Here is a 27,475-nt window from a genome sequence, read left to right as displayed (position 1 = left end):
TCTTGATTTACATTTTTTCATGACCTCCATTTCAAGAAATTAATGGAGCTTAAGTTCATAGAGTACAGGAAAAAAACCTATACTGTTTCAATTGTGTTTTAATTAATCTTTTGCCATTAAGTGTATAGTTTCAAGCTACTTTTGCAGAATTTTCAGTGGACATGTTGTAACAAAATAGAATAATATAAAGCTCAGTATCCCAAAACATGTATTAAGGAATATGAACCATGCTGGGTATCACTGCCAATATAACAGAATGCTATGGGTGCTTAAATATTATGCCAATGTCCCTTACACATTTTCAGAGTTGGAATGTCAGAATGTATATTCTGTAATATTTTTTACCAAATCAATAAAATAATTTGTTTAAATCTAACATTTAGAATTTATGCTCACATTTCTATGAAATCAAGAACCTTATACTAAACTATAACATAGTGTGTTTGGGTTTGGCCAATTTTGCTGGAGTGTTAGACAAAATCTTCAACTCCTTTCCTGCATCTGGGTAGTTTTCAGTGGTGGGGGGAGGGGAATTCTAAAGACATAATATGAATAGTAAAATATGACATTTTAGCACATTGTTTAGGCAAGGGTTATTTATTTATTGACATGGACTCATGGATTATGAAGATTTTTTAAGCAAAGCATATTTGCTAATAAAATATAATTATTTTTCAAATACCTGCCTATCTATCTGCTATCTGAATTCTTTTGTCTATTTTAGTTAAGATAAAAAAAGGTATAGAATACAGTATGGAAACTACTGAACATTCTATCCTTTTTAATCCTTTTTTCACATGAAGCATACTGAGATAGATCCTACAGCTGTAAATAGTTCTGAACCAATATCTGGTTAATTAAATAAACCTACTAAAAGCCAAAAACATTTCTGTCTAGAAAACCTCAACTCCAACATTGGTTTTTCTATATTTCAAAAAAATATTTATATTGCCAAAGAAAGTCATAACATTCCACTTTTGAGTCTTAAATTCTAATATTTGTGCATCCAGATTTATTTCTACATCACAGATTTTTTATTATTGGAGAGATAATCTTTATCCTAATTCACTGCCACATCACAATATAATCACAGAATCAAGGAGTTGGAAGAAGCCATTAAATCCAACTTCATGCTCAGTGTAGGAACCCAAATTAAATCAAATTTATACCTCCTTATTGCTTGCAGACCCTAATCCTGCTACAATGTTTATATTTAAATAGCTGCTGTCTCAGAAGTATCACAGAATGCATCTTTCTATTTTTTACTACATAGAAATCAAACATTGCATTTCTGATCAATATTATGATAGGATCAGGTAGGTATCTTCCTGTTTAAGGATAGTCCCAAAGTTCAGTGATGAGAGTTTGGATGATCACTTAAACATGAGTCAGCGATGTGTGGCAGCAGCCAAAAAAGCTAATAACAATCCTTGGTTGTTTAAACAGAAGCATAGACTCAAAATCACGTGATGTATTAGTACCGCTTTAGTAAGACCACACCTAGAATAGTGCATCCAGTTTTGGTCACCATATTGCAAAAAAGATATTGAGACTTTGGAAAAAGTGCAAAGAAGAGCAACTAAGTTTATCAAAGGCCTGAAGACTAAAACATATGAAGAACGGTTAGAGGATTTGGGTGTGGTTAGTCTATTGAAAAGAAGTACTAGGGGGGACATGATAGCAGTATTCCAGTATTTGAGAGGCTGTCACAAAGAGGAGGGGGTCAATTTATTTTCCAAAGCACCAGAGGGCAGGACAAGAAACAATGGTTGGAAACTAATCAAGGAGAGAAGCAACCTGAATTAAGGAGAAACTTCCTAATAGTGAGAACTATTAACCAGTGGAATAGCTTGCCTTCAAAAGTTGTAGGTGTTTCATCACTGGAGGTTTTTAAGAAGAGACTGGACAGTCACTTAACTGAAATGGTATAAGCAGCGGGCAGGACTAGAAAACCTCCAAAGTCCCTTCCAGCTCTATTCTGATTGAGTGCTATAGAAGGGGAAAACATTGGGACCTTGCCTGTATTATTTTCTCAAAAAAGCTTCTGTATTTTGGAGAATGAGGACGAGAATGAAGAAAGGAGAAAAGAAAGCTATAACAATACACAGCTTCTTTCAGGAGCAATCGACAAAAGCAGAAGCAATTATTTACTTTTGCCAGAGAACGTTTCATGACATATGGACTATAGAAACAAGTATTAAAACAACATACTATGGTTAGACTATGTAGTTTAATTTAAGATAAATCAACCATCTCTGCAACACAAATAAGTTCCTCAACAGTATACTAATGCATGAATAGGTTATTAAACAAATAGTATTTGTATAATGGGTGTTTTAAAACAGCATTTTTTTTAACTATTCAATTTTTCTTTCTCTTTGGATAATCAGGACAGTCACATAACACTTTACTAAGACAGAGAAGATCTCCCACAACTGTAGTTTCAGTATACTATTATTCAAACTATTCCAATTGCCTGTATTATCCTATTTTTATTTCACAATCTTTTTAGCTGTTTTCAGTTATACTTTTTATCTCTGATCTTTGACGGTAACAAATACCGTATTTTCTGGTGTATAAGACGACTTTTTAACACATGAAAATCTTCTCAAAAGTCGGGGGTTGTCTTATATGCCGGGTGTCGTTCTCCTGTAACCAGGCAGACCAGCCCGAAAGGCTCTGACGAGCCTTAAATGGCTCTGGCGATCCAAGCTCTGACCATCCCAGCTTTGCCTGCTAATCAGGCAACGCATCTGGGATCGCCAGAGCCATGTAAAAGAAAAAAACTTTTTTGCTTTTATATGGCTCTGGCGATCCAAGCTCTGACGATCCCAGATGAGTTGCCTGCTAATCAGGCAACGCAGCTGGGATCGCCAGAGCCATGTAAAAGGAAAAATGTTTTCCCCCTCCAGCTTGCTTACCTTAGCTGCTAGTCGCAACGCTTGCCTTGCTTAGCTTGCCTGAATCCATTCCATCAGCAAGCCACTCCCTGTCTGCAATCAAGCAGGCAGAGAGTTGTGGACTTCTACTCCCAGAATTCCTCAGCTAGCAAAACAAAGCTGGCTGAGGAATTCTGGGAGTTGAAGTCTACAAGTCTTAAAGTTGCCAAGGTTGGAGACCCCTGTTCTATTGGGTAAGTTTTTTTCCCCTTTGGGAACTTTCAAAAAAATAGTTAATTGGGTTTTTTTTTAGTTGTTCTTTTTTAGACCTAGCCATTTAAAGTTTAGGAAGTTTTAAATTTAGTTTTCATATAAAAATAAAAATAAAATAAAATAAAATAATATTTGTGCAGCTTTCTGAGATTTAGTGTGTTTCTGTAGTGTTTCACTCTAACTACACAAACACACAAAATCTCACAAAGCTGTATGTGGAATTTTGTGTGTGTAAAGTGTGAAAGTTGTTTTTTGGGGGCTTTTTGTGGCTGTGTGAGTTTCCTGCTTGTTGCAGGGGCCATTTTGGGTCTAGCACAGCTGCTTTTACATTGTGGGTGAGCCAGTTGATGTTTTTTAATTTTTATTTGGTGTGCGTTGGAAATGGGGTAGTCTTATACGGCGAGTATAGCCCAAACCCTATATTTTAACAGGAAAAGTCGGGGGTTGTCTTATACGCCCAGTCGTCTTATACACCGGAAAATACGGTATTTGTCTGTTCACATCAAATAGTCAAATAATGTATTCTTTTAAATAGTTTTGAACTCAATGAAAGGTAAGTCCTCTTGAGCTAAAAAGTTTTCTTTAAAACAGATTTGTGTCAGACTGCTATCCAGAGTTAAATCTGAAGAGCCCAGTGGCAACCCTTTTAGTAATCAAAATACTACATAATTACAATATTGTGCACCTTATATTTAATCTAGTATGGTAATTGTATTATGCTACTGTATTTAAATTAGAGATCAGAAGACTGTGAGTTCCAGTCCCACCTTAGGCATGAAAGCTGGCTAAGGGCTTTGGGCCAGTTACTCTCTCAGCCCAACTCACATCACAGGATTGCTGTTATGGATAAAATAGGAGGAGGAGAGAGGTCTTGAGTTATTTATAAAAATAATAAGAGTGGGATAAAAAAAAATGCTTTAAAAATATTACTCTAAAATCTATAGTCCTACTATAAATTGCTGTACTATACTATACTCATACTATATATGAGTATATACTATACTCATTAATAAGTACTGGTGATGAAAAAAAAAATAAACCAAAAATAAGTCTTCAAGTAATTGTGTCTTCTAGGACAAATTAAATCTTTTAATTAATTGAGGTTTGCAACCAAAGTAACTGAAATTTGTGAACTTAATTACTTTGAATTTACTGAAAAATAAAATGATGTATGACTGGGTTTCAATTTATCATTCAGCAGAGTTGTCCCAAATATGAGTCAACAAATGTTAAGGAGTGGCGCTAGGTTATTGAAATTGTGGGAGCCAAACAACTTACCCATTTCTTCCAAACTAACCAACTGCCCCACCTCAAATCTTGTATGAATACTTAATCTTGCAAAATTCTGGCAGACTCACCCTGAGATTTTCTAAGAATGCTGACATGCTGGCATATTTATATAAAAGTTCTGGTTGTATCAAGAATCATTTAGAGGTATGATGGTAAACATGGCACTGTAAGAGCTACACTATTAATTGCTGATTTTGGACCACAAAATATTTATATAAACTTGGCCTCGGCAACCACCAATATAAAAACAAATGTATTTTCATTTTGCAGTCATGACTCTATTACCTTAAATAATTTATGTTTACAGTAAAATCAATTTATCCTGGACAAATATTCTATTTTTTTTTAATAAAAGTGCTAGAACCTCTTACTATCGTGCCTTCTTCCTTTATTTGATATATCTCCCAGGTCCACATTGTTTGTCTGTGTGTAGTTTTTGTTTCTATCTATATTTGAATAACAGTGTTCCATGTGCCTTTGGCGTTTAGTCATGCCAGCCACATGACCATGGAGACGTCTTCAGACAGCGCTGGCTCTTTGGCTTTGAAACAGAGATGAGCACCGCCCCCTAGATTCAGGAACGACTAGCGCATATGTGCGAGGGGAACCTTTACCTTTATATTTGAGAAAGTGTTGTGAAAGATCCCTAGTTTCCTTAATCCATTATCCTGCAATAATGTGTTACAGTATAGAAACAAATAAATAGTTAAGCATTTGGCATGAGACTCAGGTACAATCTTATATGTATCTTGTGACTAGATGACCCAATGTAACATTTTATGATTTATCTGAGGGGTCTTGCTGCAGTCAATTTGCCATTATCGTGCATTTTTTCAAGAAAACTTCACCAAGAGGCAATGTCCTTCAAGGTAGAAGTTTAGGACTTGTGTAACCATTTTGTTACTTCCTGTAGATCCTTATACTAGTTATTTGTGGAAATGCCTATGGTAATTTTCTTCCCTTTCCAGAGATGTCTAGATGCTGAAATTCATTGGAGTTATGTACTGAAATGCCTATCTGATGACAACATAGTTCACAGAGACAGATTTCTTAGTTATATATTTTTAGAGAAGAATGCTTCTTCTCTCAATATGAAAATTATTTATGATACTGAGAAGCCTAGGCAACATTTTGTATATTCACAGTATAAACAAATGAACAAATAATTTACATAGAGATGCTATTTTCAGTCTTCTTATTCCACACAGTATCCAGTCCTTCAAAGATAGTTATGCAATAATTCAATATTTGAGAATAAATTTTATGACTGACCTCGGCTTTTTGAGTGAGAATTAGATTCTGTTTCCAAACTGACAGGCAACATCTGCTCAGTCTCCATGTTTTTCAAATCAAAGGAACTTTCTGTAGCTGAAATTTCCTTGGATGAAGCACTGAGATGAAGGGCATCTTGTGTTTTCCTTTTTTCTTTCTTTAACATATTTACTAAAATAGCTAATATTTATATTAAGGAAAGCTTTAAAATACTTTGTAATGATAATTAGCACAAGTATGTTTATGTAAAAAGACTGCTAATTACACAGAACAGGAATAATTATTTTGTATGTTTTATTATATTGATTGATTGATTCCCCATTCTTCTGTCCTCATAACATTAGCTTACATTATCATACTGGATTTATTCTTAAAGCTGGTTTGGGCAAAAAAAACAAACAAACCCAGTGTATCTGCTCTAACCACACTCCAAACATAAAGAGTACAGTATGTGGAACATAAGATATGTGAAGCTTTGGGTTCCTTTTGTATGGAGGTAATACAAAAATCTCTACAATTATAATAAAATACTATCTAATATTTGAAAAGTGTCAAACCATACATTTGCTTCTATTATTAACTCATTGTAAATGGAACAAGGAAAACAAATAAAAATATGAAATTTTAAAATATTTGATTCTCAACCAATCTTTTATGGATAAATATGGAATTGGATTTAGTTAACATTGATGATATTCTTCCTCATACTGCACAGTATATTTTGTGCCACTCACTGTCACACAATACTAAAGCATACTGAGCCAATAGAGTGATCTCTATGTTTAATACTTTGCCATATTGCTCTTTTCTTCAAATGTTTCATATTATTTTTCTTGAAATGTATATTTTGTGGCTGTGGCTGAGCTATTCAGTTTTCATTTCATCAGTCTAAAGCACTTTGTTCCAAATACTTCAGGCTTATCAAACGTTTTGGATAATTACTTTTTGTGGTTAAGTTTTATGAAAAGGTTTTCTGATACTTCTCCCATGCAAATTTATTGTTGTATCAGAAATATTGTACTGTGGATATTGTTTTGTGAATATGACCAATTTTCAGCAGTTCCAGCTGATATATTTGTCTTCCAGATCTTGCCTTGACTTCAAGACTTCCATGCAACTTCCATTTCTTAATAATATTTCTCACTACTGAAATTTCTAGTTGGGAGTGTTTAGAAGCATTTTTTTTCAACTTTCACCTGCTTGTATGAGTAAAGTATCTTTATTTTCAAATGGACAGGGAGGTGAGTACAAAAGGAACCTACAGTTGTTGAAAGCACTCAGAACAAATTACAAAGTAAGAGGTTAGCTCAGAGCATTTGCCATGCTAATTGTCTTCACCGAATTGTAATCTTAATGAGTGAATTACTCTTTTCAGTCTTATTAACAGCTTTAATAATAACAAGTTTCTGTTAACAAAAATTTATAAGCTAATTCTACTTATTGTAATGCTATATGCTTGTTGATGGCTGATTTGTCTAAATGCCAGGTTTCTAGAAATTCTCTAGTATTTTTAGACTTAGCTTGCTCAAGGATACCTAGTTTCTATATTGAAACTATGGTGAAGTTTGTCCATGTGTGGGACAATTAAGGAGTCATCATCATATCTTCTGTCTGCTAGTTGGTATACAAATAAGTAAATAAAACAAGTAAAAAACTTCCAATGTCTCTTTTTTATTTCCTGATAAGTTAAGACTGATCTATTCTATAATTCTTTTTCTGCCCATTCTTTTACTCCATCTTTGAAGGTCATCCCCACATTCCTTTACACAACTGAAAAAGTGTCAATTCTGTACACTATTGTCTTATGTATTGTGTATCAGTAAACAGCACACGAATAATAAATAAATATTCAAATTGTTCAGAAACTCAAAATACTCACATGTTCATAAACATGTGATATTTAGCAATAGCACTTAGACTTATATACCACTTTACAGTGCTTTACAGCCCTCTCAAAGCAGGTTACAGAGTCAGCATATTGCCCCTAACAATCTGGGTCCTCTTTTTATTGACCTTGGAAGGATGGAAGGCTGAGTCAACCTTGAGTCTAGTAAGATTTAATCTGCCGAACTGCTGCAGTACTGCATTCTAACCACTGAGCCACCATGGCTCTTTAATACATTAATGTGGAGTTTTGTCAAGATACAAAATAATTAGGCCTGGAAGCTCACCAATATTTGAATGTCATGTTTAACTTGGTACTATGTTGAGATTATGTCAACTAAAACATATAGTTTGATCAGAAATACAAATTACAGTGGTTATACCCAAACTTTAACTAGAATATTAAGAATGTATTTATGTAGCTTCCTTGACTGATTCTGATGAATTTACAATTCAAAATAGTGAAAACATCAATAAAAGCAATTCATCATCATAGTACCCTATGCTGGCTAAACCAACACAACCCAGCCCTCTCCCCATAAGATGTCGGCTGCTTTTCTCTCCAAAATGATTCTAACTGCATTCCTGAGTTTTAACAGGGCATGGGTCATCCTGACCTCAGAGGGTAAGCTGTTCCAGACTGAGCAAATGGTAACTGAAAATAGATGTATTCAGCTTGATTATATTCACTTTACAATATTGAAACCTTTCCATGTTATTATTAAATCAAAAGTATTATACATTGAGTTTTAAAGTATTTTGCAATAAAGTATACTCCTCCTGTAGCTCCCCCCGCCCCCCCAAATTTGCTTTTGAGGATTGTTGAACATTTTGGAAGAGACCTGAAGTCATGAGGCAAAGAACAGAATGAAATCTTGCCATATTCCTTACAGAAACAGATATGTCACAGGAATAGGAACTAGATTTTTATCCAATAAAGATTTCAGAAAGGATACTAATTTCATTATCTCGTTGCTGCAATAGATCCTTCAGTTTCTTTAACTCTTCATTGCCAATTACAGTATTAGCACTTTTATCTTCCTGAACATCTGGTCCAAGTAATTGATTGCCAGGACGTTTTGCATCATTTACCAGTCTCTGTTGAATCAAAAACAATATGGTTATTTTAATTAGTAATTCATTTCTTCATTTTCTGTAAGGAGGAAATTTGACAAACTTGTAGTGCTGGGATGCCAAGCTACTGTAAAGTTTTCCCTTATGGATCATCTAGTTTTAATAGCTTCCTCTCTTTTAAACAAATCAGAATAATTTTCATGTACCCTCTCTCCTTTGAACAACTATGCAGTCATCCTTCCTAAGATTGATTCTCTTTCCTTTCAAAGATTTAATTCCCTTTTCTTAAACTTAAAATTGTTTCTCTATTTGTTTTCCTGTAAGATATATAAGATCTTTTTTTTAAAGAACAACTATGTCATTTGGCCTCAACAGTACCTTTAACTTTTGCAAATATGCAAATTAACTTTCAGTTAATTACTTAATTTTTAAAACATATATCTGTATTAAAAAGTTTATTGAAAAACATACTGTATGCTTGTAGATGCTAAGAGGCAATACTGATTTGATGGCTCATAATCAAATAACAGCACACAAAAACCCTAAAGCGCAACCAGAAGTTGTAGAATAGTTATAAATTACTGTTTTTGTTAATATATTCTTTAAATTCTGTTTAGTATAGCATAAAAGTTCGAACAAATTAATTAACCTCCCTATGAAATTTACCCACCCAACTGCCTTTTTCTAGTTGGTCCTGGGGGGGGGGGGGTGGAGGGAGGAGGGAACGACTTCTATACAAATAATTGAATAGTTATAAAATAATATCCAAGAATATAAAATATGACATAAGTTAACTATGGAGTTGCTTTAGATAAAAAGTTCCTGTCTAAATAAATAATGGTTTATTTAAGAAGGAATACCCAGAAATTTAGGTTTGCACATTCTTTAAATTAAATTTTCCAGCTTTTTTCAGCTACTGGTTATTAAATAAGCAGCATTTCACTGTTTTACATGTAACAGGAAAGCTTTTAAAATATTAAGAACAAAGTTAATACAAAAGGGAAGAGCATATGAACAAAAAACCCTAACTTATCCTTAGATTAATAGCTCTAGTTTCCTATATCAAATATCACATGGAAAATTGTGATTTTCCCATTTACAAAATGTAAATTTCATTACTGCTACAAGAAAAACATAATTTATTTAATATATATACTAATTAGGCTCTAATTAGAAACACATACTTCCTCTTCTCTTTTAAAATTGCCTAATAAATCAAAATATAGTACATTGGTTAATGTGTTAAAAACGCAATGCAATATACCTTTAAATGGCTGAAACAATATTTGATCTTCCGCATATCAGCCCCAATTTCCAAAATGCTTTCAGGATCAATATCTTCCAGAAATTCTTTAACTTGCTCATCTAATCTAAATATACATGATAAAACAAACAAAATAAAAAGCTACCTTGAAGAAAATATATAACACTTCAGAAGAACAAATCAAATATAAATATTAAACTCCAAATTCCTGCTAGTTTGTCACAACTATGAACTTTCTACAAATGGAATTTCAGCAAAATGGGAAGCAGGAAAAACAGTATTTTAAAATTTATACCTGATGTTTCAGTTCTTAGGGATTCTAGATCTTTGGAACAAACTTTGAGGATGACAGTGGAAAACAGAGTGGGGAGAAGTCAGTTAAAAAAAATAGCTGCATTTTTCTTTGTATCACTGGGATTTTTTTCTTTGGATCAAAAGTCACCTATGGCTGGAAAGAATCTTTTTATCTGCAGGAAACAAACTCTGGTTCCAACACATAGAAAGCAAATTTACTGCTTATGTCTAAACAACACATTAAGGAGGTGTTGTTTTTTAAAATAAAATTGAATATTTTTAAAATAGTAATGTTCTGTCCAATAAATTCTAACTCCGCAGAAACACATGATATATCAAGTATATTTTTAACCTGGCTTAGGGCCAGGGTACTTACGGGATCGCCTTCTGCCACCAATAGCCTCCCACCGGCCAGTTCGCTCCCACAGAGAGGGCCTCCTCAGGGTGCCGTCGGCCAGACAATGACGGCTGACGACCCCCAGGAGGAGAGCCTCCTCTGTGGTGGCACCTACCCTATGGAACAATCTACCCCCAGAGATACGAGTGATCTCCGACCTCCGGATTTTTCGTCGGGCCCTAAAAACTTATTTTTTTCAGCTAGCCGGTCTGTCCTGATTTTAGGGTTAGTTTTAAAAATTTTAATATTTATTTTAATTGACAAGTTTTAAATTATGGGCCAAATTTATAAATTATTTTAACTTTATTTTTAACTGTGATGTTTGTATAGATGTTTTTTATCTTGCTGTTCACCGCCCTGAGTCCGAAAGGAGAAGGGCGGTATAGAAATTTGAATAAATAAAATAAAACCAAAGTAAAGTTATATTTTGTTCAATTAGACTTATTTATAATTAATGGTCCACAGAATTGAATCTTTAAGCACTTGACAGCAATCCTGTTTAATAGTCTTGCATATATTGATGATTTCTAAAATCAATGTAGGGCCAAGTGAGGAACATGTGCACTGTAGATAGCTGTCAGACGGTCAAGTAGGCCTTCCTGGAAGAGATGACCTCCTCAGGAGGCAGTTAAGATAATGAGCATAATTGATCTGGAAATAGGTCTTTTTCTGAAAATTTTATAAAGTATCAGTATCAGAGACTAAGATATTTGATGGAAATAATGTTCACCTCAGCCCATTTTGCAGAACCTGTGACTGAACTATTTTGTTGGATATAGTGACCTTTTTCTACATTAAGACCACTCTTCTAGTCTGTCTCTTTCTGTAATTAGCATAGTACATTTTAGATTTGTACCTAAACTTAGGTTTGTACCCCCATGGGTGTTGCCTTGAATAACTGTTTGCTGTAGTGTTTGTACATGGCTAATGTGATGGATTTTGGCCTTCAATAACTTCTCTCCTACAAGCCCTTGCAGGACAGAGTATATGGATACTACTCTTCATTTATATCGTGTTTCCCCGAAAATAAGACCCTGTCTTATATTTTTTTCAACCCCGAAATAAGCGCTTGGCCTTATTTTTGGGGAGGTCTTATTATTTTGGGGCGCGTGAAACAAGACGGGGCTCTTCTTGCTGTCTTACCTGATTTCCAGCTCTGCATTTAAATATTTTCAAAGAGGGCTTATTTTCGGGGAAGGAGGGCTTATTTTAGCGCATGCGCTCAAAAGCCCTATTGGGCTTATTATCAGGGGATGTCTTATTTTTGGGGAAACAGGGTAGATATTTGTAATGTTGTCCAAGCAACTTTAATAAAAACTTTTATAAAATATTTTAGTGAAATATTTTAAAGTAACTTAAAATAGTAAATTGCTTTTTCCATATGTAGGAAAATTATATTTAAAATATATCATATATGATGGAAGCAAAGAGACTTAACTAACTCACGAAGGAATTTTGGAAGCCCTCACTTTGACCTTATGTATAAACTATGTACAAATTCATTTATGGCTGTTTCTCCTTTTTTATTACAGAACCTTGATACTTTGTGTCATATACAGTACAAGGTTCACGATATGTGCTGCATGTTCACTACCATTGGCTATAGCCTTCAAACGTCAAAGAGAGAAAAATAATGGCTTGCAAAAAAGCCATTTTGTAATATTGTTTTTCAGTATCTGATGAATGGATAGGAAATATTTCAGGTTGCTTGGTAAAAAAAAACAACCTTTTTTTACAATGTAGCAAGAAAAGAAAGATATTCCATTCAAAATGTTTTCTTTTGGAATCCTTGAACTCAAAAATAAATGTCTTTCTGAATAAGCCCTATCACTTCTGATCTAACTGAATTAGTGATAAATGAAGAACTAAAATCTAACTGACATGATAAAGAAAACAAGTTGTGTATATTAATAAGCAATAAACATCTGTAAGAAAATATGCTCTTTTTCTTGCTTATTAAAATATTTCTAGATAATGTTGCTAAAGCTATTTTTTTTTTCCAATTTGCTGGTAGTTCTTGACTTACGACCATAATTGGGAATGGAATGGTGATAGACAATGCCAGAACTTACAAAAGAAATTCTCTTGTGATTGTTAACTGAGATTGTTGAATACAGGTAGTCCTCGCTTTACAATCACAACTGAGCCCAAAATTTCGATTGCTAAGTGGGACAGTTGTTAAGTGAGTTTCACCCCACTTTACAACTTTCTTGCCACAGTTGCTAAGTGAATCACTACAGATGTTAAGTTAGGAACATGGTTGTTAAGTGAATCTGGGTCCCCATTGATTTTGCTCGTCAGAAGTTCATAAAAAGTGATCATATGACACTGCAACCATCATAAATATGAACCAGTGCCCAACCATCCAAATTTTGATCCCGTGACTATGAAAATGCTGCATCGGTCATAAGTGTGAAAAATGGTCATAAATCACTTTTTCAGTGCTGTTATAAGTTTGAACGGTCACTAAACGAACGGCTGTAAGTCGAGGACTAACTGTACTCAAACCAATAGAAACCACTCTGGGATTGGTCCCTCCCAGCCCTGAGCCTCAGTAAAGTAAAGCACTGCCTCCAATTCCCCCCCCCGAAATATCTCTTTCATCTCTGTTTGCAAGCATCAGCAAACATTAGTTTACCTAGCTCTTTTCTCTCCCCAGTCCCATGTGGCTTTCCAGCCTGCCTCAGTAAGCAAGTAAACAACTTGCTAGCTGCCCAGCAAGGGCAAACAAGCATTCATTTATCCAACTGCTTTATACACATCAGTTTCTAAGAAATTCTTGTTGCCGTGAATCATGCTGAGAGTATATTCAGATCTAAATTAAATTTAGCTTCTCAAACTATACGGGACAAAAATGTGATGCAGTTACAATTTGCATAAATGGTAGTTATATTTCCCTGAATAACACCACTGTACGCAACATCCTGGAAATAACTCTGTAACTCTAATTTCTACAGGTTTCCATTACCGAGCCTGAAATGTTCCATACTCAACAAAAGTCTTCTGTCAGGAAAAAAAAATATTTCATACCAAAAATTGATATAGCAAATCAGTATTTAGGTCATGACTGAAATCATTCCTATTTCAAAACAGAGCACTACGTTTGATATGCAACAAGGCATAGAAACCATGCCTAGTCAAATTTTAGTTTATAGTCTCCAGAGGATCTTTATATGAACAGATTTGTGAGCTGCATATTGGCTATATTATAACTTTGCCATTAAAAATTTTTCAGGCTGATGAAGTATACTCTAATTTCCCCCCTCCTTTTGAAAAATTGCTTAAAATTGTAAAATTGCTATCTTTAGGTATTTATGAATTAATTTGTACATTCCAAGAACCTCCTACTTTCAAAAAGCTATGCTGAGGAATTTATAATAATTTGTTCAGTTTTATTTCAGCAGAGTTATATGTACTAAAACTTCAATAGCTTCTTTTGAAATATAATAATCGTAGGCTTCAAGTAACTGGTATGGAGACTTTCTTTCTCTGACAGATTGGTGTCTTAAATTTTGCAAGATAGGCTTCATTGTCTATAGTAAAAATCTTTGCAGCAGAATTTTAAATGCTGTTGCTCGTTGGCCCAATTTTGAATTTCTTTAGAGATAGATACGCAAAATAATAATAAAATCTACATGCTTTTACCTAGATAATCCAAGTGAAGATAATGTTGATGAACTCTGTTCTCCAATGCAATGGATAAGTTTACAGAGAAAAGTGACTTAAGTACAATTATCAAATTATGCAATTATAGATTTATCAGATTATGGGATTCAGAAAGTTTGGGATTATTTTTTATCATGCTCTCTACAGTCTTATATTGCAAAAAAAATTTACAAACAGGGATTTAGCATGTAAGAAATTTGTTGATAACAATTAGCAACACAGCTAATTGCTACAAATATTCCCTAAATACTTTTTTGGATTATGCATGCTCTGAACCTTCTCCTCAACTAGTATGTATTAATGTCTCAAAAGAAATATCTGGGGGGGGGGAAGCCCGATTCACTTCATTTATTTCAATACTCAATACTAAACAGCATTCAATACTAAACAAAATAATCCTTAAAGGTTATTCACATCACCCTAGGTAATTTAATCATTGATAGTTCAGCCCCATTCTTGTTCCTCATCAATTTATTATTCTCATATACCTCAATACAGCAGCTAGATCATTAGTATTATTCTTGCACTTCACTTACTTTGCCCAATTACTTCTCAGAAAATTGTCTATGTGGAAATTCACATCTACTGCCAAAATCTGTGTCTACTCATAGTAAAATAGCAACTAGATTTTACAACTTTCACTTTTTCTTATTCCCTTATTATTAATAAGGCAGGGTGAAAATACTACAGCTGCTGTAAATTCACTATTCATTCTGATAAGTTTAAAATATCTCTTAATTTGAAGTATTATTTGAAACTAAATTCTACTAGGACGTCCATGCTTATTATGCCAATGAAAAAAAAATTTCAGAATAAGATGACATAAAGAAAACCAAACAATACTCTAGCAGCTCTTCTTTTGAGAGTTCTTCGAGTCTTTGTTCACCAGTCACCATGGCCAATTCATTTTTTAATTCCTGGATTTCCTTCTTCAGACGCATAATCATCTGGAAATACAAAATGGATCACACTGAATAACAAAGAATGTCTGATTTAGAAGTTACTGTATGTGATGCTCTTTTCTATATAAACCAAATTGCTAATCTTTCTATTCCCTCCCCCCCCAATTAAAACTTTTTTCATTTTTTTTTTTAATAGAAATGAAATAATACTGTGAACTTAAATAACAGCATGCTTTGGAAAAATGAAGGACTGTGATTTGAGGGAAGAGAAACTTCTTTCAAAGATGGTAAACACTAGATAACTGAGATTCAATTCTTTACTGATTTAGCACTTTGAATTTGTATTCATAGCATATCTACATTGTTCTGGATTAGTTATGGGCAATATGTTTTCACCATCTTTATTCTCTAAGGAGGCAATATTCTGAATATGTATCTGGGAAAAAAGTTCTACTGAATATACAAGAGCTTACTTTCAAGCTAAATACAGCTATACTACATATACCACTACATACAACTACACCACAAAACTTCAAAAGCTGAAAACAAATTGTTTGCTTATTATAAAGTGATTGAAAATATTATGCATTACATCACTTTGTATATTAAAGAAAATATTTAGTTATTGTTAATAACAATAATACTACACTATGTTAGTTGCATTGAGTACGCAACACTGTTAATCACTTGTGACAAACAGGCCTCTACTACCATATTCAGGAGACAAAATGAATAACATTATTAGGAATAATTTATTTTATTTATTTATTTGTTCTGTCAAGCATGTATTAGATAACAGATATAAGCATAAACATGATTATTAATACATGAAATGGATACGAATAAAAGGGGACATGAGGACAGGGACAGTAGGCACGTTGGTGCACTTATGCACACCCCTTACAGTCCGCTTAGGAATGGGGTGAGGTCAACAGTAGACAGTCTAAGGTTAAAGTTTGGGGGGTTTGGAGAAGAAACCACAGAGTCAGGTAGTGTATTCCAGGCATTGACCACTCTGTTGTTGAAGTTGTATTTCCTGCAATCGAGTTTGGTGCGGTTTACCTTAAGTTTGTATCTATTGTATGCTTATGTATTGTTGTGGTTGAAGCTGAAGTAGTCATTGACAGGTAGGACATTGCAATAGATAATTTTATGTACTATGCTTAGGTCAGACCGAAGGCGGCGCAGTTCTAAGTTATCTAAGCCTAAAATTTCCAGTCTGGTGGCATAAGTTATTCTGTTGCGAGTAGATGAGTGGAGGACTCTTTTCGTGAAATATCTTTGTACTCTCTCAATTGTATTAATGTCCGATAGGCAGTGTGGTTTCTAGACGGATGAGCTGTATTCAAGAATTGGTCTAGCAAATGTTTTGTATGCTAGCAGTACAATATTACCAGAGAAAAAGCTATGCAGGATTCTTAATGCCTTTTTGGCAATGTTGTTACAGTGGGCTCTGGCACTTAGGTTTGTCTACAAGGTCATGTCCATCCAGCTTGTATTTTATATTCTGATTTTTTTTGCCAATATGTAAAACAGAGCATTTGTTGGTTGAGATTTGAAGTTGCCACTTGTTTGACCATTCTAACACATAGTCAAGGTCTCTTTGAAGGGTAGCAGCATTGTCAGTGGTGTTGAATAGTTTTACATAATCAGCGAATAATATGATCACAAAGTATAAAGAGAGCTGGTCCTAGAACACTGCCTTGGGGGACACCACTGTTAACAGGTACAGGATTTGATAGGTTGCTCCCTGTTTTGACCACTTGTTGCCTGTTTGACAGGAATGCAGCTATCCAATTATGCAGTGGTCCAGAGATGCCATAAGATTTTAATTTAGTTTTAGAAGTAGTTTGTCGTGCACCACTGAATCAATATAATACACATTATATACACATAATTCATGTAAATTATTGCATGAAAATCATTGTCATGTATATTTTATACAGTACTGTTATCATAAAGAGTCACTGAGTTGCCTTACCAATCCAGGATCAATTTCTTCATTTAGAATAGCTTCATTCTTAATAACAGCAACTCGCTGAGCAAATCTACAAGTTGATATAGATTCCTAAAACGAAAAAAAATATATCTCAACCTATCACTATGTAAACAGATACGTTTTCTATAATGTAAGAATCAAAGTAACAATCTTTAAAATTGTCTTAATATGCTTTAACAAAAATGAATACCAAACAAATTGTATATTGATAAAAATAGTCTGTCTATTACATCTCAGGACTGAATTAGATAACATGTCATGTATCATTTGCAAGCAAAAACAGCCCCATATCCATTCCCATATTTCTCCATAAAATTAAATTAAGATTTTTTTTTGCACTCACTAATTAATAGATTGATGCTAATGAAGAACACAAAATTGATCAAATGGTAGATTTCAATGATTAAAGACTAAAGGCAAAAAAGCAAAGGACCTGTGGGTGAGTTTTCAATTTTCAGCAATAAATCAATTTTTGGTATTACATCCTTTTAATTTCTATAAACATTATTTCAAAATTATAATTATGTACATGATTGATGCTAAATTATTTTATAAATAATAAATCAACAGTGATGTAAAGTACAATATAAGACATTGGCTCTTAATGATGCTTTTTTATTTTTTAAAAAAATCTAATAAAGTCTTAAATTCCATTAATTTTAACTATCTATCTCTAGTTTCAAAACTAATTAACTAATTAATTTTTAATTTCAGTCATATTTTCTTTTTAAATTGATGATATGGTTTATACCACCATTACCTACTATCTGTATAAAAAGTTATTAACCAGCTCTAGAATATCTTTTATTCCGCTTCAATGTTGCTAAGGAATTTAGTTATATTTCTATCAGGATTAATGTTTTAAAAACAATGCCATAAGACTATTATTTATTATTATGTGAATTAAGATACATTCAGACTGACTGTTACTATGTATTGAATATAATTAACTTTATAAAATGAATTGTATTGTAAACATCCACACAATGACTTTTGCTACTTGTTATCACCTGATTTGATTAAATATAACAAAAAGAGATTTTTTTAATCCAAATCTCATCCTAGAATCTGAAGGAATCTTCAAAAAAAAGATCAACTTTTCCTCCATTTAAATTTTTTCTTCATCTGCAACCCTAGTGAAGAATGCTTTGAATGTTCAGTACAATCATACAGCAAAATATTGCATTATTCAGAGCCCCCTATCTTCCTTCAGGTACTTCAGGTAACAACAAAGGTGGTATCAACAAAAACAGAGAGATTATGTGAGTATATATGGAGGGGGGTAGAGGGGAGAGAATTGAGAGAGAGTGGATAAATTCAAGATGTACTTATAATTTATTTTATTAGAGAGCTTTGGTTTTTTCTTTTCTACTGTTTTTTTTTATTTTATGTCTAGTTCTGCACTCCAGTAGTTAATAAATAGCCAAGTCCTTAAAAATGGAGAGAAAAAATTCTATTCTAAGAATGCTATGTCACTGTCAGTTTAATCATACTACATCAGTTATGCAAAGAAATTTGAGCATAAAAATTGTTACATTAATATCAAAACAATTAAAATGAGAAATGGGAAATGGGAAATCATACATCTATGTTCCTTTTTTCTACAGAGAGTGTTGCAATCATTGTTGTCATGCAGTTCCCTCCCAGGCTGTCTCTTAGTACTGAAGTCATCATGGAGTTTCTGTAAGGGATGTGAGATCTGTTTTTTTCTGACAGAGCAATGATTACCTGCAATATTAGAAGATAATATTAGAAAAGCTTAGTAAGCTCTGATATCTTGCTTTTGATTACTTAAGACAAGGCCTCCTATTATAAAAAAAAATACATTAAAATTTAGCGTTTTTCATGATAATTATATTTAGGCACAATCACTTCATTGTTTTATAACAAAAGTAGACCAACAAAATTAACTTATTCATGTAAGGAAAGTTTTCAATTATTTGAACTATTCAATCTTGCTGAATGTTTTGAGGGAGCATCAAACCCTGTTTGACAATGGATTTGAAAAGACTGGCAAGAGCACAATAGTGAAGAAAGTACTGCAGCACATCTACTTCCACAATTATGCATCTTCTAGACTTCATCAATCTTGACACCATATTTAAATGATGAGAATTTAAATGATGAGTTTTAATGAGAAACTATAACTTCATTATATTTTTTTAGCCTCTGAAGACCACAGGCGGCATGATTAGTCATGCAATTATCTTGCTAGATTGATGAAACTCAAATTTTTTTTGTGCTTGGGGCATTTGGAATCGTCCCTTTCCCTCCCAGAGCCAGCACCTTGGAAGTTATGAGCATTTGATTTGGAAAACATCTTCACTGAAGGTGGATTATCATCTACAGTACTTCGCCACAAAGCATACAGGTCTCATGCTGCATTCCCCCTTCCTGTATATTTCCCTCCCATCTCTGCCCTTTTGGCTGCCCAGTACTTTGCTGTCTCTGCCAGTTGCATTTGGTCCAAATCACATGAATAACTTTGAAGGGTCACTGAACAAGGGTAGTTAAGCAAGAACTATCTATATATAAAATTACTATTATTAAATTTCATTATGTGCTATTAAACTGATCTCTAAATAAGAAGGGCTATCAAATGGTACAATACAGACATTTTGCCAGACAGTAGCTACCTGAGACCCATCATGTTCCATGTCTAAATCAAAATTCAGTGGTTCAAATGCCAAGTGCACGAGAACATGATTATTATAAAACAATACAAAAACTGGAAACTGGATCAACTGGACCACCCCAACGATGCCCTTGAAGTGATGTCCCGGTGCCTGGAGGCCGTTCGGATTTGGATGGGGAGAAACAGGCTCAGGCTCAACCCATCCAAGACCGAGTGGCTGTGGTTTCCGACATCCCGATATAGTCAGCTGGTGCCATCGCTGACTATTTGGGGCGAATCATTGGCCCACACAGAAAGGGCTCGCAACTTGGGCGTCCTCCTGGATTCACGGCTGTCCTTAGAAGAGCACTTGACAGCCGTGACCGGGAGGATTTTTCATCAGGTTTGCCTGATCCGCCAGTTGCGTCCCTTTGTAGATCGGGACTCTCTACACACAGTCACTCACGCCCTCGTCACCTCTCGTCTTGTAATGCTCTCTACATGGGGCTCCCCTTGAGGTGCACTCGGAGACTCCAACTGGCGCAGAGTGTGGCCCCCTGGTGGTTATGGGAGCAATGTGGAGTTCCCATGTAACACCTCTCCTGCGCGAGCTGTACTGGTTCCCGGTGGTTTTCTGAGTGTGCTTCAAGGTTCTGGTTATCACCTTTAAAGCGCTCCATGGCTTAGAACCTGATTATCTACGGGACCGCCTGCTACCACCAATAGCCTCCCACCGGCCAGTACGCTCTCATAGAGAGGGGCTCCTCCAGGTGTCGTCGGCCAAACAATGTTGACTGGCGGCCCCTAGGGGGAGAGCCTTCTCTGTGGGGGCACCTACGATCTGGAACAAGCTCCCCCCGGAGATACGGAGGATCCCGGATCTGCGCACCTTCCGTCGTACGCTTAAGACTTTCCTATTCCATCAAGCTGGCCTGGCCTAAATCTTCTCCCCTTTTTAAATGTAATTTTTTTAAATTTTTTAAATGTAAATTTTAATTTGTTTTAAATTATGGGGTATTTTAAATTCAGCCAAATTATTTAATTCGTTTTTAATTCATTTTAATTTTTTTGTATTTATGTGTTTTATCTCGTGGCTGTTCACCGCCCTGAGTCCTTTGGGAGAAGGGCGGTATAGAAATTTAATTAATTAATTAAATAAATAAATAAATAAATAAATAAATAAACTTTACCTGTTCCAAATAATGTAGAGACAGATTAATGTATTTGGCCTCTGTCAGTTGCTGGCCTCCAACTCCAGTCTTCCCAACACGCTCTGAACCAGCCAGGTCCACTAAGTGTAGTTTGGAACGCCGCATGGTTGCTGATCCTGGTTCTTTGCTTGAGATATGAATGGTGAAAATGCAATGTGAACGTGTGGAGGCTTGATTCATTGGAGTCTGTGAGAGAAAGGATTTCCTAAGCCTTACTTTTTAATTCTCAGTCTAAATGCTACTGATCATTTAGAAATAAAAAGTGGTTCAAGTTAAAACAGATCACAGCAATACTTTGAAACTTGTCTAGTCTAACACAAACATTGCATAATAATTCCATTTACAATGGGCTGTAATGGAGGAAAGAAAAAAACATGGTCGATTCAACCTACGTATCACATGCTCATAACTTCCAAGATGCTATAAAAGTACAAGGGAGTTCCTTAATCAAAACCAGGGGTGAAATCCAACAGGTTCTGACAGGTTCTGAAGAACCGGTAGCGGAAATTTTGAGTAGTTTGGAGAACCAGCAAATACCACCTCTGGCTGGCCCCAGAGTGGGATGGAAATGCAGATTTTGCAATATCCTTCCCCCAAGAATGGAGTGGGAATGGAGATTTTGCAGTATCCTTCCCCTGGAGTGGGGTGGGAATGGAGATTTTGCAAAATCCTTCCCCTGCCACGCCCACCAAGCCCCATCCACAGAACCGGTAGTAAAAAAAAATTGGATTTCAACTCTGAATCAAAACAAAAACATTGTAAATTGTGCAACATGACTGCAAATAGTGCGCAAATGGCTATAAATGCAGTCTGAGTGCTCAAAATCCAATCACATGACCATGAAGTGAAGTTAAAAACCATGTTGGAAGTTAAAAACCAGGTCATAAGTAGCTTTGGGGATGATTATAACTTTGAATAGTCACTTAGTGACCAGTTGTAAATTAAGGGCTACCTAAGTAGGAGCAGAACCATGTAGTTATGCCAATTATATATCACAGATTTGTGTAATATTATGGCACCAAGAGATTCATCTTCAATTCCTTTTCACTGAGCCCTTATACAAAATTTATCTTCTCAATAGTTACATACAAACACAATATTTTAACTGAGTTTTACTGTCATTTCGTAGTTTTTTCTTTTATCCTTCTATGTTCCTTAACATTTGATTATGGCGATATGCATTCACTCTTTCAATTTAAGCCCTCCAATTGGGAGAAATTTTTGCTTGAAATAATACGGTATCATCAACAAGCCTGATGACCTACACATCATCTCTAAAACCAGTATATTTGTGAAAAAATTGTAGGTTTCGGTGGTAAAATACCTTATATGCTAAAATGTGCAGAATACATAGATAATATACTCACAGATGAAAAAGTAGATAAAAGAGAAGTATTGCTTTCATCTTTAAATATTTAAAATGTTTACATTCATTAAATATATGTGAAAGCTGCCAAGAATATTAGCTCTAGGCACTTTCCAAATAGAAGTAGCTAAACAAATACAACACAGATATGTCTTCCCAAACTGAACAAACAGAAAACACTGTAATAAAGCCTTTTACTGAAGTTTCTTCTCATTAAAACAGACTAAATTTGAATTAAAAGGAAAAAAATTAACTGCAACGTGGCTTTGATTTAATTTCCTAAAAATAAAGTGAGTTATTTGTCTCTGTATTTTGAATCAATATTTTATTTTGTTATTAGTTTTATTATTGTTGAGGCCCACCAGCAGCCAGCAGAGCTGGCAGCAGAGTCAGACAGTGAGGAGGTTGGGGAGGAACATGGGCCAGTCCTGGGGGCTGGGGCAAGCTTGGATAAGGGCTCTGCGTCGGAGGCAGAGAGGGAGATAAATAGCAGTGAAGCAGAGGAAAAACTGGAGCCCGTTTCCAGTGTGCACGTGCGCAGAGCTCCAGAAGACAAGAATAACTCAGAAAGCAGGTTGACTTGGGAGTAAAGCCACACGTTGGAGGTGATTGGCCCCTCCCATAGGAAACAAAAGAGGAGCAAACAGGGAGGGTTATTTGCAGGAAACAATTCGTTCGGTCAGTAGTTTCAGGAGTGAAAAGTTCTGTTCGTGACTCTAAGAAACTCTGTGCCAAGTTTTGCCTTATTGTGCGTTTGGAAACAAGTTACATGGCAGCTTGGCTGAATGTAAAAAAAAAGTGAAATTAGGTTACATTCAATGTGATGGAAGTTTCCAGGTCTCAACAAATCACTGAGTTGTGAAGTGATAGCAAGAAAACATGATTATAAAGTATGTTTTGAATCATAATAAAAGTGAGAGATAAATAAAATAAAAATAAATAAAAATAAAGTCATATTCTTGTTTATTAAATCTATCAGAATGGTATATACAGTCTGCCTTCTCTTAAGCTTTCAGAAAAAAAAAATCACAAATGTTACATTACATCATGTACCATGTAAAAAATTATATTTGACTTCCACCACCATTTCCTATTGTGAGGCAGAATTTCTTTATTTTTATACAGTGTATATCCTGTGTGGTGTTTCTGGTTACACCTAAACAAAATCTTAAATTATCCTAAATTTGCTATTTCTGAATTTCTCCATCAGCCTGAAATTTAATTAGTAAAGCCAAATACAGAAAGGTAAGGAAATGAAAATAGAATTCCTTTCTAGGAATAACAATTCCTTATAAGAAAGAAGAGTCAATCCTCAGAATTGCCATATTGCAAAGTGATTTGTACAGGGCTGCTTTTATGAATAAATGAAAATATTTCTTTGCCATTCTAAAGTCTTACAATTCAATAATGAAAGAGTTATTCTCTCTACTGAATAGTAAGATTTCAGATCTTTTAAGAATTCCCACTATTACTAGAAAACCTGCCACAAAGATTTAACTTGGCCAGATTCATGCCAGAGGAAAAACATATAAACTTATTATTTACTTCCTCATTACTTAGCTTCATAAAACTTTTCTTTCCCCATATACTATTGTTTCATGCAATATTAAAAATGAAGCAGTTTAATGTGCAGACGAATCCCTATCTACTTTGATTTTCCCATTTGTTCAACTGAGATTAAGGCCTAAGTATATGTTCATCTATCAATGTGAACTGTGTTGCAACACATACAAATTCAAAGGAAGGTAGTAAAGATGACTAGGGAACTGACAATTAAGACTTATGAGGAGAAACTGAGAAAAATGGAAATATCTCGTTTCAAGAAACATGAGGATGGATTTCACAGGACAATATTCTTTAAATACTAGAAGAGATGTTACATTTAGGATTGCCATGGGGAAAAAAGCCAAGGGAAACAACTGTCCAGCTCTCTTTGGCCTACCTCAATTTGGATGAAGCTACCCAGAAATTTAGCACACCACAACTAAGAATGAATCATTATGTAACGACACCACTGAAGCCATTTCCAACAACACATTTCCAGTAGACGTTTCTGAAAGTTACAGGTCTTGGGCTCAATTTCAGTGCCTTTTCCATCACTTAATGGAAGTCCCATATCATGGTTTCCAAGGGCCAAGTAGGGGAAGAGTTATTCATTAAGATTCTCCAAATTCCTGTCTTGGGGAACTCTAGCTGACATGTCTTCCACAAAAACTGGTCTTCCGAGTGCGCTTCAAGGTTTTGGTTATCACCTTTAGAGCGCTCCATGGCCTAGGACCTGGTTATCTACGGGACCGCCTGCTACCACCAATAGCCTCCCACCGACCAGTACGCTCCCATAGAGAGGGGCTCCTCCGGGTGCCGTCGGCCAAACAATGTCGACTGGCGGCCCCCAGGGGGAGAGCCTTCTCTGTGGGGGCACCTACTATCTGGAACGAGCTCCCCCCCGAGATACGGAGGATTCCGGATCTGCGCACCTTCCGTCGCACGCTTAAGACGTTTCTATTCCAGCAAGCCGGCCTGACTTAAACTTCTCCGTTTTTAAATGGGAATTTTAAATTCGGTTTTAAATTATTGGGGTTTTAAATATGGTTCAGCCAAATTTATTTAATTTGTTTTATCTCTATTTTAAATTTTGTATTTATATGTTTTATTTTTATGGCTGTTCACCGCCCTGAGTCCTTCGGGAGTAGGGCGGTATACAAATTCAATAAAAACAAAACAAAACAAAAACAAAAACTGCATTTGGGAAGGCATGATTTCTCTGCCAAAGTACCATTCTTTTCACATATAGATTCTTCTACTATAAAGTACCTGGTTGTGTACAATACGATTTACATTGGATTCAAAAATTCAATTAAATGTTTTCATATTTAAATGTATTTAGAAGCAAAAGCAAAACAATGATACTTTAAGAACACTATTTATAAATTTGACTGAAATTTCTGAATAGATAGCTGGAGAAGAGCATCCAGAATTATATATAAAATAGGCGATTATTTACATGCTTTAAATAAATAAACATATATTTTACTATAAATTTTTTTGGTGATTGCAGAATAAGAGATGTTGATAACATGCTCACCTCTGCAATCATCCTATTTGTGTCACCTAAGAAAAGCAGATTCAGAGCTTCTTCTTCATTGGTTGCTTGCTGCAGAGAGAGATGTTTCAGGTGAATGTTCTGATCAGGATCCTCCATTATTGTCACCTTTCTACATGAAAAAATTAAAAACATGTATGGGTTTTAGTTTTTTTATCATAAATTATACAGGAACATTTATTCAGAAGTTTGATCATATACAAATGCTTTAAGGTTTACTCTAGCTACTAACAGCAAGATTTCCCAATAAATGAAATATATATTTCAGAATTACTTATTCTACTGAGGGAGAAAACTGAGTTGTTCAATATTAAAGATAAAAAATTGTAACATTAGCAATTAAAGATATAAAACTATAACATTAACAATCATCTCTATACTACCTTATCCTATTCCAGATGATCAGGAACTGTAATCTTTATTTGTTATTACAGTAAACTAGGAAAATGAATTTAAAGAAAATTCTACTTTGCTCAACAATTTAGCAAAATGAGCTGCTACAGGCTTGTTTAAACATAGGATTGCCTGGAAGAAGAATTTTATGGGAAAAGGAACTATAGGCCATATTACTGAAACCCAAGTGCATGTTGATTTCAGTGTCTATGGAGATTCTCAGTCATCCAGGTCATAATTGTCCCAGATGTGCTTTTTCAAGAGGCAACTGGACTTTCTGGTTTTTCTTTGAAGACATTTAGTTTCTCATCCAAGAAGCTTCTTCAGAAAAACCAGAAAGTCCAGTTGCCTCTTAAAAAAGCACCTTTGGGATATTGATTTCAGTATTAAAATAGATAATTGTGAGAACTGTAGTACCTTTTTGGACCTGGAACAGTAAAGGACACATTTTTTTCTAAAAGAAGTCCTCAATATTCCATTTCTTACAAGTTCTACAACTTGGTTGATGTAACTAAAAAATTTATCCAGCTCAACTTGGCTAATATTGTTTTATACAAATTCCACTTAGCTTTAAAAGGAATCTACAAATTCCATCCACTTAGCCAAATGGAAAACATTCTTTGTTTATAAAGAAAACAAAAGCCTTGCTTCTGCCTCCTCTGTCATTATGAATAAATTAGCAGTACTTTTCCACATCAAGACCCAAATTAGCATTAAAACATATAAACATTTTTTCTTAAAGAAAGGAATCAGAAGATTAGAAATAGAGCTGTTTATACAATTGCAATGTGAGACATAAAGTATTAGATAGTACTAATATTTCTAGCTAACTTTTCTGTTTCTATGTTGACAAGGAAATCTTTTAAATAATATTTCCACCCAATATATGTGACAGTGAAAAAATGTTGTATTATTCCAATATTTATATTCACACACATGTATACACATATAGTGGTATTATATATTAAAACATACAAATATACAAAAGTCTAGTAGCAACCTAGATTTTCAGGCCAAATCTTTGCAGGCCAAAATTCTCCCTGCAGAGTTCGCAGGCCAAAACTCTCTCTACAAACAGTTACAAAACTGTTGAAGCCAGGGATGGGTTCTAAATTTTTTTACTACTGGTTCTGTGGGCATGGCTTATTTTGTGGGTGTGGCTTGGAGGTCATGTGACTAGGTGGGTGTGGCTAGCTGGTCAGAGTCATTTCTGGAAGGTCCTCAACTTACGACCAAGTCCTCGACTTACGACCCAACTCATTTGTTTGCTTTTAACACTGATCAGCTGTAGGACGGCCCTTTCAAGCCCCGCAGCAAGAGTTTAAACAGTTTTTTTCCCTCTAGTCATCAGCTGGGACTCAGGAGGCAGCAATAGATTGGGGGTGGGACCACATAAAAGGTAAGAATAACGTGGATGGTGGGGTGGTGGGGTGGGAGGGCGGGGGGGAGAACCGGTTCGGTGATGTCATATCGTCACCGCTACCGGCTCTGCCAAACCGGACTGAACCGGGAGGAACCCACCACTGGTTGAAGCACTGTCCAATATATAGCTGTGATTAATTTTTTATTATTATTTATCTGTGAAAAATCTAGG

At 34.9% G+C, this 27,475-nt stretch overlaps 1 protein-coding gene across 1 annotated transcript in view; it reads right to left on the bottom strand.

The window, feature by feature from the left end:
- Positions 1-27,475, bottom strand: part of KIF6 (kinesin family member 6) — a 123,459-nt gene that overhangs the window by 69,009 nt on the left and 26,975 nt on the right. The window contains exons 6-13 of the mRNA XM_070931225.1: positions 25,471-25,600; positions 20,999-21,205; positions 18,779-18,922; positions 17,177-17,263; positions 15,137-15,240; positions 9,937-10,042; positions 8,555-8,696; positions 5,715-5,894 (exon numbers count right to left, since the gene is read on the bottom strand). Coding sequence (XP_070787326.1) covers positions 5,715-5,894; positions 8,555-8,696; positions 9,937-10,042; positions 15,137-15,240; positions 17,177-17,263; positions 18,779-18,922; positions 20,999-21,205; positions 25,471-25,600 — 1,100 coding nt within the window. The remainder of the gene's footprint in view (positions 1-5,714; positions 5,895-8,554; positions 8,697-9,936; positions 10,043-15,136; positions 15,241-17,176; positions 17,264-18,778; positions 18,923-20,998; positions 21,206-25,470; positions 25,601-27,475) is intronic.

This window comes from Pituophis catenifer, unplaced genomic scaffold (genome assembly GCF_029215685.1).
Source record: "Pituophis catenifer annectens isolate HBS135680 unplaced genomic scaffold, rPitCat1.0.hap2 SCAF_1, whole genome shotgun sequence".
Lineage (NCBI taxonomy): Eukaryota > Metazoa > Chordata > Lepidosauria > Squamata > Colubridae > Pituophis > Pituophis catenifer.
This window is presented reverse-complemented; position numbering and strand designations above follow the sequence as displayed.